The sequence below is a fragment of the Oreochromis aureus genome, linkage group 2 (genome assembly GCF_013358895.1).
Source record: "Oreochromis aureus strain Israel breed Guangdong linkage group 2, ZZ_aureus, whole genome shotgun sequence".
Taxonomy (NCBI): Eukaryota; Metazoa; Chordata; class Actinopteri; order Cichliformes; family Cichlidae; genus Oreochromis; species Oreochromis aureus.
The window spans coordinates 9,667,348-9,685,535 of record NC_052943.1 but is presented as its reverse complement, the minus strand read 5'-3'; the positions used below and the strand labels follow the sequence as shown (position 1 = coordinate 9,685,535).

At 41.1% G+C, this 18,188-nt stretch overlaps 3 protein-coding genes across 4 annotated transcripts; all 3 read left to right on the top strand.

Moving 5' to 3' along the window:
- The first annotated feature begins 284 nt into the window (after nucleotides 1-284).
- On the top strand, nucleotides 285-4,701 carry gdf9 (growth differentiation factor 9). The gene is made up of 2 exons (XM_031751170.2): nucleotides 285-1,006; nucleotides 2,987-4,701. Exons 1-2 carry the CDS (start codon nucleotides 631-633, stop codon nucleotides 3,925-3,927), a joined length of 1,317 nt encoding a protein of 438 aa, XP_031607030.1. The 5' UTR covers nucleotides 285-630; the 3' UTR covers nucleotides 3,928-4,701.
- Nucleotides 4,702-5,684: 983 nt separating this feature from the next.
- Nucleotides 5,685-7,326, top strand: LOC116329184 (cytochrome b-c1 complex subunit 8). Its single transcript, XM_031751168.2, has 3 exons — nucleotides 5,685-5,814; nucleotides 6,459-6,630; nucleotides 7,142-7,326. Exons 2-3 carry the CDS (start codon nucleotides 6,477-6,479, stop codon nucleotides 7,234-7,236), a joined length of 249 nt encoding a protein of 82 aa, XP_031607028.1. The 5' UTR covers nucleotides 5,685-5,814; nucleotides 6,459-6,476; the 3' UTR covers nucleotides 7,237-7,326.
- Nucleotides 7,327-8,890: 1,564 nt separating this feature from the next.
- hspa4b (heat shock protein 4b) lies at nucleotides 8,891-16,958 on the top strand. 2 transcript variants are annotated; one of them, XM_039617116.1, is made up of 19 exons: nucleotides 8,891-9,255; nucleotides 9,840-9,897; nucleotides 10,123-10,263; nucleotides 10,537-10,659; nucleotides 11,477-11,576; nucleotides 11,974-12,107; nucleotides 12,197-12,441; nucleotides 12,524-12,600; nucleotides 12,699-12,850; nucleotides 13,004-13,110; nucleotides 13,227-13,360; nucleotides 14,597-14,781; nucleotides 14,877-14,972; nucleotides 15,191-15,346; nucleotides 15,438-15,563; nucleotides 15,670-15,777; nucleotides 15,884-16,003; nucleotides 16,144-16,305; nucleotides 16,396-16,958. In XM_039617116.1, the coding sequence occupies exons 1-19, from the start codon at nucleotides 9,149-9,151 to the stop codon at nucleotides 16,600-16,602; spliced, it is 2,538 nt and encodes an 845-aa protein (XP_039473050.1). In that variant the 5' UTR covers nucleotides 8,891-9,148; the 3' UTR covers nucleotides 16,603-16,958. The 2 variants fall into 2 exon arrangements, with proteins under 2 accessions (XP_039473050.1, XP_031607021.1); XM_031751161.2 differs by having other exon boundaries at nucleotides 8,895-9,255; nucleotides 14,874-14,972.
- The last annotated feature ends 1,230 nt before the right edge of the window (nucleotides 16,959-18,188 follow it).

The following is an 18,188-nucleotide window of genomic DNA, read 5'->3' as shown; positions in this document are numbered from 1 at the left end:
CTGCGCCCCCAGTTTTTCTCCGCGAGTACTACTGGATAACTAAAAATTAGGCAGCATAGGATCTAAAACTTACAGACTTACAGAAATATAAAAAGGCAAGAGACCATTAGGATTTTATATGCAGGTAAAAGTAAATAATTTAAATAACAATTTAAATAATTTCTGAGATACTGGTAGACAGTGTAGCTCTGCTAAAATTCACCTACCTTAGGATTATATGTATTTACATTTGTAAAAGTGTATTTCAAATCTGTTTAGAAGGCTCAGTTTTCCACTTTAAATGTTAAAATGTGTAGTCTGACCTTATTTTTACAATAACCGGAAACGTACTTCAATACCAGAAGTTAAAGGTTCACAGTTTAATCAGAGCTGGTGCTTTACATAACAAATTTCTCTCACTTATGCTACATATAAAACAAGCTCGCTGCAGTTTTGATTCTTATTTTTCACACGACCAAAGCCACAGGGTCTCCTGCAGCAGCTTTCTTTTACATGACAAAGTAATATCAGTGATGGAGCTGATTGCCAACACCTGCGCGTGTTGATCAGCGGCAGCACGTGTTCGCTCCTGTTGACCTCGAGCTCTCCACAGAGAGTCCCGATAGGTTTTGACCGGTTTCGTTGTTTATAATGGAAAAACAAATGCTGATGTCAGTTGCCCTTCGTCGTTTTCGCACTGTCGCTCTGCTGCTGCTCGTCACCTGCAGCTTCCCGCTGGTTGCGCCCTCCACGCCTGCCTCTAACGCGCAGCACACCCTGACGGACTTCACCTACCAGTACGACAGCATCTTCTCCCCACTGCTGAAAGCTCTGTCGGAGCACGGGGGGTCGAGGTGGAACCCCGGTCTGAAGAAAAAGCTCAAACCCGAGCACAGGTACATGAAATATCTGACGGAGGTTTACAAGAAGTCCTCCAGAGTGCAGAGGAGTGTGGACGGGAGCAAAATCTACAACACTGTCCGACTGATCAAGCCACAAGATGAGTGCCTGGCACAAAGTAACAAAGGTGAGCAAGTCACACGGACAGCTGACTGCACTCGGAGAAAACAAAACATTGATGCAGTACTGATGCTCCATGGCCATTTAAATAAACGAATAGGCTCTGAAACGTCGCACACAGCCTTAAAACACCGAAAGGATACTTGCTTAGGGTCATGTGCTTAAGATTATAGAGTTTCAATGTTTTGGAGATATAGGTCACTTTTTCAAAGATGCAGTAAAGCAAAGCGGAATTACCAGAGCTTCCTGGATCTCAGAAGAACCTCAACTCCCAGATGCACCTCAGGATAAGTATCTCTGTTTATATTTGGTAATATAAATAAAGTTTTTGAGTCAAATGTCCCAACAAACTGACTCAACACAGAACAAAAAGTGGTTCATTTAATGGTATTACAATGTTGTGACTGTCCCTACTACATCTCATCATCTTTACCTTGACCTGACCCACTTCTCTCTGCTGTACCAGGGGCAGACTGAGATCATATGTAAACAATTCCAGCCCACCATGTACATCCAATACACTAACCACTGATTTTACAGGTTGTGCATTGAGGCTAGTTATAAATTTGGACTCTGTGTTCACCTGGAATAACTTTATTCATATTATAACATTAAAAAGGCAACCTGGGACTGCCAACAATCCTAAATACTGAATTTCAAGGTTATGTTATGGCTTTTGGTGCACCTGCATAAATCAGTAGGCTGCATGTATGGTGAGTGTTTGTTTGATCTGGTTCATAACTGGGATGTTTTTTGCAGCATTTAGCTGCCTATCTGTTCTTTCTCATTTTTATTCCCTCCCTCTCTGCCATACCTATATTTCTTCCCCAGATCATCCATTTTGCTCTGCACTTTTTTGTTATTAGGCTGAGCAGCAGGTAGATGTTCGCTGCCAAGAGATGCACGTACATTTGCACACACCCTCACTCACCTAGGTGTGTTGTTTGCACTGTTGACACACAAACTCACTAGGCCCAGTGTGGTGAAGTTAGTCATACCTGCTCTGAGGATTGTGTTGCTTGTTATATGATTGCTGGTGCAGCAAAATTACAGCAAAACTGCTCAGTCAAGCACCTATGAAATGCCATAACTTAACCTTAGTGCTAACCCAAATTATAGATGGTACCATGGGAAACCTTGTTTAAAGGGATTAAAGGGAGAACTAATTTCTACACAAGGCTGGTATATACTGTGGCTGCTGGATTTAATGATGTTCCAGGAAAAAGATGCACGTCTTTAATTGGATTTATGACATAAACTGTGAGGGATTAAGGTAGGTGGTTCCTAGATGTTTTAGTCTTTCAGTTTTTTGTAAGGGTTCATTTTGTAGTTCTCTTACCTACAAAGCGTCTTGAGTGAGGTGCTTCAGATACTTTTTAAGTTAAATCTATTACTGTAACTCTATGAATACGGACTCTGATGGATGCAGCTCAAGTTAACGCAGAATGAATATTGTTTAAATTCACAAAATATTTGAATGTCGGATCTCTGACAGCAGATTGGATGCCTGTAGAAATCAGTTTTGCAGGCAGGGGACTGATATATTATTTATAGCTTCTAATATACAACCCATAATATCTTAAATGGTTCAAACCACATGAATGGTTTCACAGATATTAAAGCTTGAGGTCTTTTTTCATTTTTTTTTAGTCATTCAACTTTAGTGTGATAATACTTGGCTATGCTACAATATATCAGTATTTTTTTTATTATATATTTTTTTTAGAAGTGTGTAAAAGTTGATGGTGTAGATATAAAAAGTGTGCATTTTTAGGGGTTTTTTGTGTGTAACTGATTATGGAAGTGCATTACTGTCACTAAACAGGCATTTTCACTTTCCCTTAAAAGTAAAAATGTAATTGGTGGAATTGGCTACATGTATAAGTTGTGCATGTTTATTAGTTAAAATTTGGTGTAATCTTGAGCACGTTTGCATCATGACATGATGGTGACTTTCTGCCCTCTGTGTTCTTGTGTTCACCCACAGAGAGTTTTATGCAGGATTTGTCCTACAGCCTCCATCAAGTGAGAAGAAAAGAGCAGCTTCTGAACTCGGCCCTGCTGTACAGTTTGGACTATGAAAGTTCAACACCTGTCAGCTCTCTGTGTTACATCACTATCCAGGAGTATGAGCGGTCGAATCAGTGCCCGCTCTGTCCTGGGGTCCAACGTGCAGTGAACTTTTCAGCCAGCACCGGCAAGAGGAGCCGAAGAAACTGGGTGGAGATTGACATCACCTCATTTTTTATCCCTCTCCTAAAGTTTCCGAAAAAGAACATACACTTGTTTGTCAACATCACCTGCCCAGAGGAACAAGGAGCCAAGGGCAATGGTTGCAAAGGTCCCCTGGAGATCACCTTGAGGTCCCCTCCTCTACTTCTTTACCTCAATGACACCAGTAAAATCGCCCACCAGAGGTCACTAGAGAGTGCTAAAGCAAGTAAAAGGCCATCTGTGGCCTTTAATACTTTTCAGAAGGAGGGGGCTTTAAAACCAGAACACAGTCATGGGCGCAAGAGGAGATGGAAAAGGGAATCTCCAAAGAGCAAACGAGGTGATACAAGGTTGGACATCCAGCTGCCTGAGCTTCTCCCAAGTTCCGAATTCCCAACACATGACTGCGCCTTGTATGATTTCAGGGTGCGCTTCAGTCAGCTCAAACTAGACCACTGGATTGTGTTTCCGCCTAAGTACAATCCCAGGTACTGCAGAGGAATCTGCCCGAGGATCATGGGCTTCATCTACGGTTCACCCGTCCACACCATGGTGCAAAACCTCATCTATGAGAAGCTTGACTCCTCTGTCCCCAGGCCCTCGTGTGTCCCCTCCCACTACAGCCCCCTCAGTGTCATGATCTTTGAAGAAGACGGCTCTTACGTCTACAAGGAGTTTGAAGACATGGTCGCAACCAGGTGTACATGTCGCTAAGCCAGCTACCAACATGCCTTTCTCTTTTTCAGGCTGATCAGAATGTCACCAAACCCTCATCAGCAGTCATCCCACAGGTGGACTGTTTCCAAGCATCAAATATTCTGACCTGGCTCGGTGATTTCATGAATTTATAAAATCGTTGTGCATGAAAGAAGTTTGATCTGGAGCAGGTGTGTTTACTTAAAGTATTTTATCATGTAAAAGTGTGGCATTTATTTCAGTTTTGTTAAGGCATGGCCAGAAAAGGTGCAGATGCATCCTGATCTTCAGCTGTTAGAAATGTTCTAATGAATCTAACACACTTGAATATGAAAATGTGTGATGTATGATTTATTTTAAGTTTGCTTGTTTTTGTTAATTTATTCTGGGTGGGGTGTCTGTCATTATTCTTTAATTTAACACAATTTGGCAAATTTTAAGTAGCCCTGTTCTGGACAAAAAGAAAAAGCAGTCACAAACGCTTCCCAAACCTTTTACATATCGTTTTATTCATGGGGATTACAGACGTCTGTCTGCATAATGTCCAGAATGAAAGTTGTCGAGGTTTCAGTGTGTATTTATTACTTCTGGTCACCGAGTGACTGCATACGTGTGAACTGACTGCATGCTTATATATTTGTACTGGTTGAATGAGACTAAATGCACATCATGTCTATTTATGCAAACTGAATGAATTCACTGTGTGTCTGTGCTCAGCTTAGGAATATTCGAAAGAATGAAATTATGTAGGCAAAAGTTGAAAAAAATTAAAAATGGCATGCATAAACCTCGTCTTTGTCTAAATGGAATTGTGTGAAAAGCTATGAACCACTAAAGAAAAGAGCGTTTTACTGTTGGAATAGTGTTTTCTGTGTACAATGCCAAATACAGACGAGTGGCACTGAAATTGTGGGAATCTATTGAAAAAAGAAAAGTTTTATGGCCAGATGAGACAAAGATAGAGCTATCTGGCCACAGAGATGAGAGGTGTCTTTCTTCATCACCTTAAATCAAAGCTAGACAGTATGAACTCAGATCTAATTGTGTGTTCCAACAGGACAATGATGCCGAGCACACATCACAAGTAGTTTTGGAATACATAAAGCAGGCTGATATTACTTTTGTAATGGTCTTGCCAAAACACCAACCTCAACCCTTGTGAAAAATTGTGGACTATGCTTTCAAGGCAGTGACTGGGCATTTAAACAATCAATTTAAATGAACTACCAATTGTGCCATGAAGAGTGGTCATCCAGCCACAAATGTGCCTCAAGCTTATTTATGGCTACCAAAGTCTCTGGTTGAGGTGCAACACATTAAACGAGTGGAAGTGGGAGTGTATATATTCATATTTAAGCCTGTATACAAATGTATACTAAAGAAAATCCAACACAAATTCAATTCTGCACTCAATTCTTGTTTTGTTTTTTGTTTTTGTTTTTTTAAGTGATTAAAGATCTATGATGCATAATCATTCCACCCTGGATCATTGAATAAAAATTAACATGACATCCATGCCCATGATGAGTGTATGGGAACTTTCGATCACAACTTTACCTGTTTTTTTTTTAAGTCCTACTGAGGAAACAAACTTTTAGAGCTCAGTCGATTTTATTGCATTTTATCTGATGCCACCTTCTGAGTGTGGTTTGTTGTGGCAGCTAGGATCTGCGGCCTAAACTAGATGACGCCCACAATGAAATACTGGAATATCTGAAAACACACGAGCACAGTATTAATAGACCTGGAACTAGAAAAAACACATTTTCCTCACTCAGATCATGGCTTGCCGTTCAAACCCCAGCCCGTCAGGCGGCAGTAATGCCCTCGGTGTGAGCTGACGCCTGAATAGCAAAGGTCGACAGACACCGGAAGTGTTCAGAAACACCGTGGACAAGCAAAGCGGTGAGTCTCAATGTCATTATTTCAACTGCATAGTTTTTCTTTAATTTATCCGTAATACCAAAACATGAGAAGTCAGTACATTTTTATAGTGAAACAGAGCTAGTGTGAGCCTATTGTAATTCAAATACCACGCTTTCTTGCAAGCTCAAGGTCTGTTTGTACCTCAGGAGCTAGCCTGTTTGAGCTAACAGACGAGCTAACATTTAGCGCGGCTAACCTTAGCTCGTTTGGGATTTTAATTTTGTGTTCTTTGAGACAGGCTACATATCAATAATCTGGCACCCTTTGGGGGTTCTGTGTTAGTGACTATCACAGGACGTTTTTAAGACAAGGGCAGGTGATTGTTTATGTAATACTGTTACATAAAACCGCTTTATAAAGCTGACTTGTGAATCTCATTACATAAGCTAACGTTTAAATGACGACTTTACGTTAAAGTTAATACGACACGTATGTATTGCCCTTTATGTATATTTAAAATTCAGTAACCCCAATAACCCCCTTTCCAATGACAGGCTGGTTTCTAAGGAGAGCATTAGATATATTATCCAGCTATTGGGTTAAAAATATTTGCTTTAAATCCAGCTCACAGAAACACTTAAGCACTGATGACTGTGTTTGTATGCGTCTTGCTGTCTTTTCAGCCCAGCTCTCCAGTAAACATGGGACGCCACTTTGGAAACTTGGCCAAGGTCAGGCATATAATCACATACAGTCTGTCCCCCTTTGAGCAGAGGGCTTTCCCCAACTACTTCTCCAAGGGAATCCCAAATGTGTGGAGGAGGGTCACGTCATCTTTCTTCAAAGTTGCACCCCGTGAGTGTTTTTCTTTTACACTATGTTAGGATTCTGGTATACCAGCTCATTATGTCAATATCAGTAAATTCTTATAATTAAATGAGAGCATATGTAGCATGCTTGGCCTGTTTGTTTCAGCTCTGTCGTTCATATTTTCCTAGTTAAACTGGAATCTGGGAGTTGGGTTCTGAGCCAAAAACGCTGGTATTTTAAGCTATAAAAGGATCTTCTTCGGAACTACTTTAGGCTATTTTTAAGATAAAAAATAAATAAATAAAGCAAACCTAGATGACCTGTTAAATTAATCGATTATAAGTTTGACCATAACAGTATTTGTGCTAATATAATAGAAGTGTTTTAGTTGTGTCATGTGTGAAGCATGAGTGAAGATTTGAAGAGAATGGAGAGAACAGAGAATATGATTTTTAAGGATTTACTAAAGACAGTTATTTCACATTAAGGTGCAGCTACTATATATAAAGTGTCAGATCGCTGATGCTAATCTGTTTTGTCATCATCCTTTTTGCAGCAATGATCCTTATGTATCTGACCTACAGCTGGGGCAACAGCGTCCATCAGCAGGGCAAGAGGAAGAATCCAGCCGACTACGAGAACAATCAATGAACATGCACCGCCTTTCTAAACTGCCCTCTGTTTATAATTCCAAGTCTGTACGTCTAACCAATAAAAAGTGAAAATATTTATGTGAAATCAGTTTTGATTGACTGTTGGTTCACTTTAATTCCTAACATTGAATGACAAAATAAAAAATAGTTCAGTTAGAGTGTGACGTTTGGAGGATAAGTGTGGTACTCTCACAAATGAAATTTGGTGATGTTCTGGCCAATCATCTGATGCCTGTGCACACCAGTTTGTCATGTTTCCACTTAGAATGTGGTGGATGTTGTGATAGGGCTGCAGTTTTACATGTTCTAATACATATTTTGCATTAAATTAATTTATCAGTGCACAGAAAAATTAACTATGGTTTGGTTAAAAATGTTGGAATCTGTGTTTGAGCAAGATCCCAATGAGTTTGAACATTTTGATGTGATTATTTGCTATTTTTGATCCCATGAGAATAATACTGATGAGGCAGAAATGGTTGAACTGCAGAAGTTAATACTAGTCAGTCATAAAGGCAGTGCTGAGGAATGGGCATATAAGACATATAAATGTATTTATTTTCAGGCTCAGTGTTTCTGGAATCATCCCCATGCATGGAGGCAGTGCCACAGCTGTCTTTTTGCAGGACAGTGAACTTTATGTACTGTATTCCTTCCCTGTGTTAGTTGATTCATGAGTCTCTAATAAAAGTAGGCCGATTGACTTTGTGATGTTGTAGAATCCAGTGTCCTGCAGGCCACAGTCACTGGTGAGTGCTGTTGCCATGGCAGGATCTGCAACAGCGTAGGTGGGTACTATGTGTCAAAGTAAAAGCCGAACATTCAACAACATGATTTTGCATCACCTGATGCTGATTTGCTAATATGACTGCTTGATATGTTTAACTGGTGAGAGTTGCCAGAAACTTGATCAGAAGTCTTAACAGTCAGACAATTTTATTACAGCTGATTTGAAGTAGTTGTGATACTTAAGAAAATACCAACCTGCTAATGGTTGGCACTACAGCTACCAGAAGTCAGATAGCGATGATACAGACTCTAGTGAGATACTGGGATGTGCAACAGGTTAGGGTGATTATGGACAGAGGTGGGCATGTACTAATCAGTGACCAGGGTGTGCTAAGAAGGTGGAAGGAGTACTTTGAGGACCTGATGAATGTATAAAATGAGAGAGAGAGGAAGATGTAAATCAGGAAGTGCAGAGGATTAGCAAGAGGAAATGATGGCAGCTATAAAAAGAATGAGGAGTGGAAAGGCAGTTGGTTCAGATGACATACCTGTGGAGGTATGCAGAGCTCAGCTGAGTTTTTAACCAGATAGTTTAACACAGTCCTGGAGAGTGAAAGGATTCCTGAGGTATAGAGAAGAGAAGAAACAAGTGTAGACCGAGTGATAGTAAATATACAGAGATAAAGCTGATGACCCATACCATGAAGATATGAGAAAGAGTTGGTGGATGGATATGGAGCTTCCACCTAGGAGGAAAAGAGAAAGGCCACAAAAAAGATTCATGGATGTACGGAAGGAGGACATGCAGAGTGTTGGTGTGACAGAAGAGGATGCTATGAACGGTGAGAAGGAACCACATGATCCGCTGTTGCGACCCCCAAAGGAAAAAAAAGAAAGACCTGCTGATTGGATACCGGGTCTGAGCTGTAGGTGGCGCATGACATCTCTCTGATCCCCGCAGTCGGATGCTATTGGTCAGTGCACAGACAGAAAATTCCTGAACGCTGTCACGCATCTGCCGGCGTACCGCATGCTGCTGCTCAGCTTCATGGAACAAGAAGAACAAGGGTGTATCACCGTCCGCTGACTGAGAGCTTCTGTAGCCACCGCTGTCACTTTGAGCACCGAACTGTATTTTTGTTCCTCCTTGTAACTCCACACTACCAAGTTAGCTAGCGATAATGTCAGTTGTAGGCTTTGACGTCGGGTTTTTGAACTGCTATGTAGCAGTAGCCCGAGCCGGAGGGATTGAAACTGTCGCCAATGAATACAGCGATCGATGTACACCGTAAGTACGACTAGTCACATCATTGAGGATGCTTTGCAATCTATCGTGTGCGTCGATAACACCTACAGAATGTGAACGAATGTACTTTTCTATATCCTAATATTGAGTGAAGCTAACATTGCTAGCTAGTTAGCATGCTAACAGATTTCACAACAGGAAACAGCATGTGAGTGCTAAAGCTAATGCTAGCAAGCCGGAACGAAATTGTTGGAGAAAAAGAAACCCTGGGATAACTTGATTTTAATTTATTGTTTCTTTTGGGGTTTGAATACATTAATACCATCGAAAAAACATTTAAAGGTCGTTAAGTGACCTAACTAGTCAGGTGATGGATGTTTTACTGCAGGCTGACGGGAGGAGGCCGGAACCAGGCTGTCAAAACCACATTATCAGCCTATTGTGCTTCATTTTTAACGCTCTCGGTCCACAGAAAAACCACATAAAGGACCATAGAATTGTGATTTCAGAATCTCAAAAAATACACGTGAAAAAGTTAATATTATATCGCCAGTTGGTGAACTAGCTGCACCATTGTGAAGTAATTGTTGTAGATGAGAGAGGTGAATTGTGTTTTCTGTTTTTAGAGCATGTGTTTCTTTTGGACCCCGGAATCGATCAATTGGTGCAGCTGCAAAAAGCCAGGTATGTTTTCACTAGAAGCTGAGGGGTGCTGGGTACAGGTTTTGCTCAGGAGACCATACGGGGTGGGGGCTTCATCACACAGTGCACAGAGCATGAATAACTCTCTACACAGAAACTGCATCAACACAAATCAATTTGCCAAGTCATAAATTGACAGTTTGCGCAGTTAGTAGTTGTGCATCAATTAAACACAGAGTTGTTTCTCTTTTTTCTCTGATTAAACAGGTCGTCACAAACTGCAAGAACACAGTCCAAGGGTTCAAGAAGTTTCATGGCAGGGCATTTTCAGATCCATATGTGCAGTCTCTCAAAGAAAACATGGTGTACGATATTGCACAAATGCCCACGGGAACAACAGGCATCAAGGTAAGACGAGTAGCGGGAACATTTGCATTATAGTTAAAATTTTTGTATTCTTTTTCCAGACCTGACTTTACAGTAAACTTGGTCTAACATTTTCTCTAGCGGTTGAGAATGGGTTTGTTTTTCTTTAAGGATCTAATCGAAAACCTCTGAGAACCTGTTGCTCCTCTGTGTCACTAACTGGAATATATTAAAGAAGCTGCTGCTATACAAAACACTTATTTTGAGCTGGCGTGTAATAAACTTCCATGTCTGTCAATTGGATTTTTGTTAAAGGTGATGTACATGGAGGAAGAAAAGGTATTCAGCATTGAACAGGTCACCGCCATGCTTCTCACCAAACTCAAGGAGACGGCAGAGAACGCCCTGAAGAAGCCCGTGGCTGACTGCGTTGTGTCTGTAAGTATGCTGTCATAACAAGTCCATGCCTCACACACATGCATTTGTCATGTTACCTGATCAGACTTGTCCTGAATCTCTTTCATTAAGTAGGTAGGTTAACACAATAACACACAATCTCTGAGAGAATGGCAGTCTGGATGAAGTCTATGTTGTACATAGTTTGGTTTCATTAAATCCAGTCTTAGTTATTGAATCATCCATATTCTATCAGAAACCCATGACCTTTGATTGTGCATCAGACTTATTTTAGAGTTAATACTTAAACTCACCTCCAAGAACTTCTGGTGGTTACAGTAGTGATTCTTCTTCTCTGGAGATCTGCTGCACACTAAACCAGAACTTGCAGCAGGCAGACACGTGATTCATGTTCCATTACGCTTAACTCTTCCAAGCAGCAGAGCAGAGGACAGCTGACTGGAGTTGGATGAGAGACTCATTTTTGAGACAGCTGCTTATAAGTTGTTGTTTTTTTTGTTTTGTTTTGTTTTGTTTAATTGCTCAGAGTTCTTTTCACATTGGCAGTGAAATTTTATTTCTCAGCAATCATAAACAAGCATTTTCTTCCGCTTGTCAATCTTCAAAACAATAAAAACCTGTGGCAAATACTAAAGATGCGTGTGATATTCAGTCTGTGACTTTAATGTAATTCAGACACTTGCTTAACATGAGAGCATATTCGTGTGACCAAATTATCTACTGTTTATTAGCTGAGAAAGATCAGAATCACATCATCCAGCTTATAGTGTGTGCCACCTTGCGGGCTGATTAACCAGGCTAATTGACTAATCAATGGACTCCCTTCTGTTCTAACCAGGTTCCTTGCTACTACACTGATGCTGAGAGGAGATCTGTAGTAGATGCTGCTCAGATTGCTGGACTCAACTGCTTGAGGCTGATGAATGAGACAACTGCAGGTCTGTACCAGGGCTTTTAGGCAAGGAAGTGCATCTCACTAATCAACTCTGATCTGACAGTAATTGAGACCCATTATGCTCTTGATCATTTTCTGTCATATTCAAAGTGGTGGATGCTCAAATCAGTCGAACTGCTCTACATACTCAAATTTCAAACAGGTTTTTTTTTTCTTAAAAGGAGATATCACAATATGATCATATCAGGCACTAAAAGGGCTACATCACTGCCCAGTATAAATAAAATTGAGTTGAATATAAGACGAGGATTATTTTGAACTTTGAGTCATACAAAGCCACTGTAGCTTGGTGTTGTTTGTAAGCATACTAGCTCCCATCTTCTAACTAGTTAATAAGGTACACCTAAAAATTCTAATTGACTTGATTAATGTCCTTGCAGTTGCCTTGGCTTATGGAATCTACAAACAGGATCTGCCTGCTCCTGAGGAGAAGGCCAGGAATGTGGTGTTCGTGGACCTGGGCCATTCTGGATACCAGACATCTGTGTGTGCCTTTAATAAAGGCAAACTCAAGGTGTGTAGAAATCCCAGTGCACTGCACATAGTTTATCAGTCTACAACTGAGTTTGTGTCATAACCATAACTCTTTACCCTGCCGCTCAGGTTCTTGCCACAGCATGTGACCCGCTGTTGGGAGGAAAGGATTTTGACGAGGTGCTCGTTAAACATTTCTGCGAGGAATTCGGCAAGAAGTACAAGCTTGATGTGAAGTCAAAGCCCCGGGCTCTGGTCAGGCTCTACCAGGAGTGTGAAAAACTGAAGAAACTGATGAGTGCTAACTCCTCTGACCTGCCACTCAACATCGAGTGCTTCATGAATGACATCGATGTCACTGGAAAAATGAACAGGTAGTTCGACAAGAAAGTAATTTTTTGCTGATTGTTGATATCTGCTTTAAATCTGACGGCATGTTCCTCTTTTCTTTTGCAGGGCTCAGTTTGAAGAGATGTGTGCTGACATTTGGGCCCGAGTAGAACCCCCTCTGCAGAGTCTGTTGGAACAGGCCAGTAAGTTTAATTCAGAGTTTTTGTCTAATTGAGTTTAAAAAAGGAACTCATTAGTTTTTCTTTATGTTTAAGATTAAACTTTATTTTTATTTCATAAGAACTGAAGAAAGAAGACATCTATGCGGTTGAGATAGTCGGCGGAGCTTCCAGAATCCCAGCTGTCAAAGAGAGAATCAGCAAATTCTTTGGAAAGGAGTTGAGCACTACACTGAATGCTGATGAAGCTGTGGCCAGAGGATGCGCTCTGCAGGTGCACCGCAGTCGGGTTTTATTCTTATGTCTACTGGAAAATAATCAGTTGTTTGCTTCTGACGAACTTTAACAAGTGTTGATGATTGAGAGGAGTTATTATAATATAATGCTACTGCAGCGCTCATTGACACAAGGCCATCTCTCTCCTCAGTGTGCAATCCTGTCTCCGGCCTTCAAAGTCCGTGAATTCTCCATCACAGATGCCGTTCCATATCCCATCTCTTTGAAATGGCATTCTGCTGCAGAGGACGGTGTGAGGTAAAAAAAGAAAAAGTCTTCTTTCTTTTTCATTATTATTATTATTGTCATCATTATTTATTTGTGCTGACATTTATCTTGATTATTTAATGTAATTTAATATTCATTTGTTGCAGTGATTGCGAGGTGTTTCCCAAAAACCATGCTGCGCCCTTTTCCAAAGTGCTGACTTTCTACCGGAAAGAGCCTTTCTCTTTGGAGGCTTACTACAGTTCCCCTAATGAGCTGCCTTATCCAGATCCCACTATAGGTAAGAAATGAAGCCTTCCTAAAACTGTGTTACCTACACATCAAGCAGACACACAGCTAGATTAAGTACCTATGTTTTAATTTTTTTCCCCCATAAAGTCCTTAGAAAAATATCTTGGTTGGTGTACCTTTCCTCACTTTCAAATTTACTGCCTGGAAAACAATGTCACACACTAATATGTAGTTGGACCCAAGCTTTGATGATGGTGCTCATTTGCCATCACTTCTTTTCAATAAGCGTATGCAATGTCTCAAGAAATATATATGTCCAGAATCACATTAGTATCTCACCAAGATCTTGTGCTCACGAGTGGAGAGGTGGAGCACTGTGTATAGTCTTCTCCAGCACACCCTAAAGAGTTGGTTTAATGTCTGGACTTGTTGATGTCCCATTGAAACTGATGTCTCGTGGTACCTGAACAACTCCTTCACAAATTGAGCCATCGAGGATGAAGATGAAAAAAATCCCATGATCGAAAAACTTGATCACTCACTGTATCCAGATTGAAGTTTTGGGTGCAGAATGTTGTTGAACCAAGAACTGACCAACTGAAGGAATGCCATTATCAACACTGCTCTTATAAGCTTGTACTCCACACTAAGGATGATGAGTGCATCACTTAATCCGCCTTTCTTTGTACCCTGATGTGACCATCACAGTAAATCCTTAACAGATCTCATGATCTTTTTCCGTCGCTCCAGAGTCCAATTTTTATGTTCCTTCTGCTGACTGAAGCATTTTTTATTAGTCTCACTGATAAGAGTTTTTCTTAAGGCTACACAGCTGTTTAGGCCCAATCCTTTGAGTTTCTTGTGGTGTGTGCTGGAAATCCTCTGAATTTCACTATTAAACATAGCCTTTTTGTGTGTGTGTGTGTGTTGTTGTTGTTGTTGGGGTTTTTTTTTTTTTTTTTTTTTTTTTTTTTTTTTTTTACACCAGTTTGAGCTCACTACACCTCTCTCTCTCTCTCTCTCTCTCTCTCTCCCCACCTAATACATCACGGGTTCACCATTATCATCCCAGGTTTTAATAATATGTTGCAATCTCCCTAGAGTTTTTTTTTTTGTTTTTTTTTTTTTTGTTTGTTTTTTAAATAAATGCAGACCTATAACTGACCCGGAGTGATATCTTTTCAATGACTGTGGGATATGGCAGGCAGCGATTAACAAGCTGCACCAAAGCTGTTTTTCCTACTTCATTTTTATCCTTACTCCTTTTCACCCTTTATTTCCACAGGTCAGTTTATGATCCAGAAAGTTGTCCCCCAGGCATCAGGTGAGAGCTCCAAAGTGAAAGTGAAAGTGCGGGTGAACATTCATGGAATCTTTAGTGTGTCCAGCGCCTCTCTGGTTGAAGTGCAGAAGTCTGATGAGGCAGAGGAACCAATGGAAACCGAACAGGCTGCCGACAAAGATGGAGAGGTAGTTTGGACAAACGGTTCATCACAAAGTGGCGTGTGGTACTGGTAGTGAGATGCTTCTTAGTAACTTAAAAAATTTTTTTTTCCCCACAGCAGAGCAAAATGCAGACAGATCAGGATGAGCAGCCGGCTCAGGGAGATGCTCAGAAAGAAACAGAAGAGAAGACGCCACGAGAGAGTGAAGAGATGGAGGTGAGATGTCTGTGTAAAATCAGTTAAATATTAAACTGATGGCCCAGAATAAAGTCTGTATGTAACGTTTTCATCCTTATATGTGTATGTGTATGGGTTATTGAGACTAAATGTATGTGTAGTGTGAAGCTAATTCATTTGACTGTGTAAATGTTATAATACAGTTGTTTCATTCTGTGTGTTTATATTTTGTTATACCTTTTCATTTTTTTCCTTAGACTTCCACAGAGGAGAACAAGGGTGAGAAGAAGTCTGATCAGCCTCCACAAGCCAAAAAACCCAAAGTCAAGACAAAAGTTCTGGAGCTTCCAATTGAAAACAACCCACAGTGGCAGCTAGCAAACGACATGCTCAATCTTTTTGTAGAAAATGAGGTAACTATACTTTCACCCATCTCTCACACTCGCATTACACAATCCAGTCATCTCGCCTGGGAGTAAGAATGGCTGTGTTTGTTCTCCTCAGGGCAAGATGATCATGCAGGATAAGCTGGAGAAGGAGAGGAACGACGCCAAGAATAATGTAGAAGAGTACGTGTACGAAATGAGGGACAAACTGCATGGCATGCTGGAGAAGTTCGTCAGCGAATCTGTGAGTGAACAGCATCGTCTCATTCATCGTTTAAGATAAGCTGTGATGTAATTAGCAGCAGATTCAACGTTCCTCGACATAATGTGAAATCATTCTAATTCTTTAGGACCGAGATGTTTTGTCCTTAAAGCTGGAGGATACTGAAAACTGGCTGTATGAAGATGGAGAGGACCAACCCAAACAGGTGTACATTGACAAACTGGCAGAGTTGAAGGTGATTATTGCCCTGATTTCTTTCTTATTTCTTTATTTATGTTTCTTGTCTTAGTCTGATCACATATTGATTCCTTTAACTGATGTGTGTACCATGTGCTCTGCAGAAACTCGGTCAGCCGATTCAGGACAGGTATGCCGAGTCTGAAGAGAGACCTAAAGCTTTTGAGGAGCTGGGAAAACAAATCCAGCAGTACATGAAATTTATCGAAGCCTACAAAATGAAGGTGACTACTATTAACTACAGTATTAAGAAATGTATTTGTTTTTAAATATGTTTAGATGGTATTGTTTAAAAGACATGAGAACTACTGTTAATAGCTTCTGTTGCCTGCACAGCACATAATATTGCCTGTTTGATTTCCAGGATGAGCAGTATGACCATTTAGATGAGGCAGATGTAAACAAGGTGGACAAACTGAACAACGATGCAATGATCTGGATGAACAGTGCCATGAACCAGCAGAGCAAACAGAGCCTGGCAGTGGATCCATCTGTCAAAGTCAAAGACATTAAAGCAAAGACAAGGGTGAGTTTAAGATTGTAAGCACTGGGAAAATTAGACTGTAGGGTTGGTTCAGTTTTTATTGAATAAACCTATTATTTCATTTTTCCACAGGAGCTTTTTGGTGCTTGTAACCCTATCGTGACCAAGCCCAAACCCAAAGTGGAGCTTCCCAAAGAGGAGACCCCTGCAGAGCAGAACGGGCCCGTCGACGGCCAGGAGAAACCCCAGGAAGCAGCGGCAGACAAGGGAACGACCGAGGCTGCGGGCAATCCCGCCTCAGAAACTACAGAGAGCAAGCCTGACATGGACCTTGATTAAAGCAGCCCGATGCCTCCTCGAGCAGAGCTGAGCAGGAGCTGATTGTTTTAGATTGAGACGCAGCCTAGCTGTATATCAGAGCCGGTGACATGTTTAAGGAACTGCTCTCTACGGTCAAAAAGCAGGCAGGGTGTTTGGCACACTGAGCCCAGCTCCTGGTGGTATCTCTGTCTGATGACATAGCATGCCCTCTCTCTTTCTGGATGACATAAATCAAAAGCCAGCTGCAATAATTCTGTTCGGCAATGAGCGCTGTACACATGATGGTATTTATTTCTGTTGTGTGCTCTGTAAGTGTTCTGGTCTGTGTCACAATATGGTTTTAATAAAGTTATTGAAAATCACTCGCACCATCATCATGTGCCATCTATCATTTTTCAGAGAATTTTTCAGTGTTAATAGCATGAAGCTACAATGAATTAGGAATCATCCGAAAGACAAAACTCCTAAACACAAACTCAACAATGTAGTGTATGCTGTACAGTGTAGCGAGGAATGCCCAGACCTCTACATTGGAGAGACCAAACAGCCACTTCATAAACGCATGGCACAACATAAAAGAGCCACCTCCACGGGACAAGACTTGGCGGTCCATCTGCATCTAAAAGACAAAGGTCACTGTTTCGAGGATGCCAATATTCACATTTTGGACAGAGAGGACAGATGGTTTGAAAGAGGAGTGAAAGAGGCCATTTATGTCCACTCTGAGCGACCATCTTTGAACAGAGGCGGTGGCTTACGACACCAACTTTCTGCCATCTATAATCCAGTTTTGAGATCCCTTCTCAGACGCCTTAACGCCCACTCATACCCTGGGCCATCTGACCTCAGGGAATCCAATGATAGGGTGGGGCTAGGTTTCCCAATGAGCTCACCCGAAACCTTGGGTGATTGTGACCTACACCCGTTTTCGCACCTTGGCTCATGTGATTAGGTAGAGGATCATTAGGGGGTCCTTTTTTCCCTCTTGGGGGGACACTCCCACAGGGTTTAAATCTGGGACTCTCCACCATTTGACCCTAGAACTGAAGAAGCTTCTTGGATGAGAGGTGAAACGTCTTCAAGAAACTTAAAGTCCAGACGCTTTTCTTTCCAAGCTCCTTTGACAATGAAGAAGGAAGGGGATTTAAGTAACTTTGAATGATGTTGTTAATGCCGTATAGATCTTTGTATTTCACAAAATGCTGATGTGGAATTTTTCTACAGTCATTGGGTTTTCACAGAATGGTCCAGTTCTCTGGGAGAAAATGTGGACTTGATTTCAGAGAAGAATGGCTCAACTGCTTTAAGCTGACGGGAAGGCAAGACAGCCACTTATTACATCTCAAAGATGCAGAAGAGCATCTCTGAGTGCAGAACACATTGAACTTCGAAGCAGGTGGGTGGGTTATGGCAGCAAAAGACCATATTGGATGCCACTCATGTCTGCTAAGAACAGAAATCTGAGGCTACAATTCTAAAAAGCTCACCAAAACTGGACAACAGAAGGCTGAAAAACGATTTCCTGGTCTCGTGAGTCTCAGTTTCTACTGCAACATTCAGATGGCAGCGGCAAACAACAAAGCATCCTGCCTTGTTTAAAATCC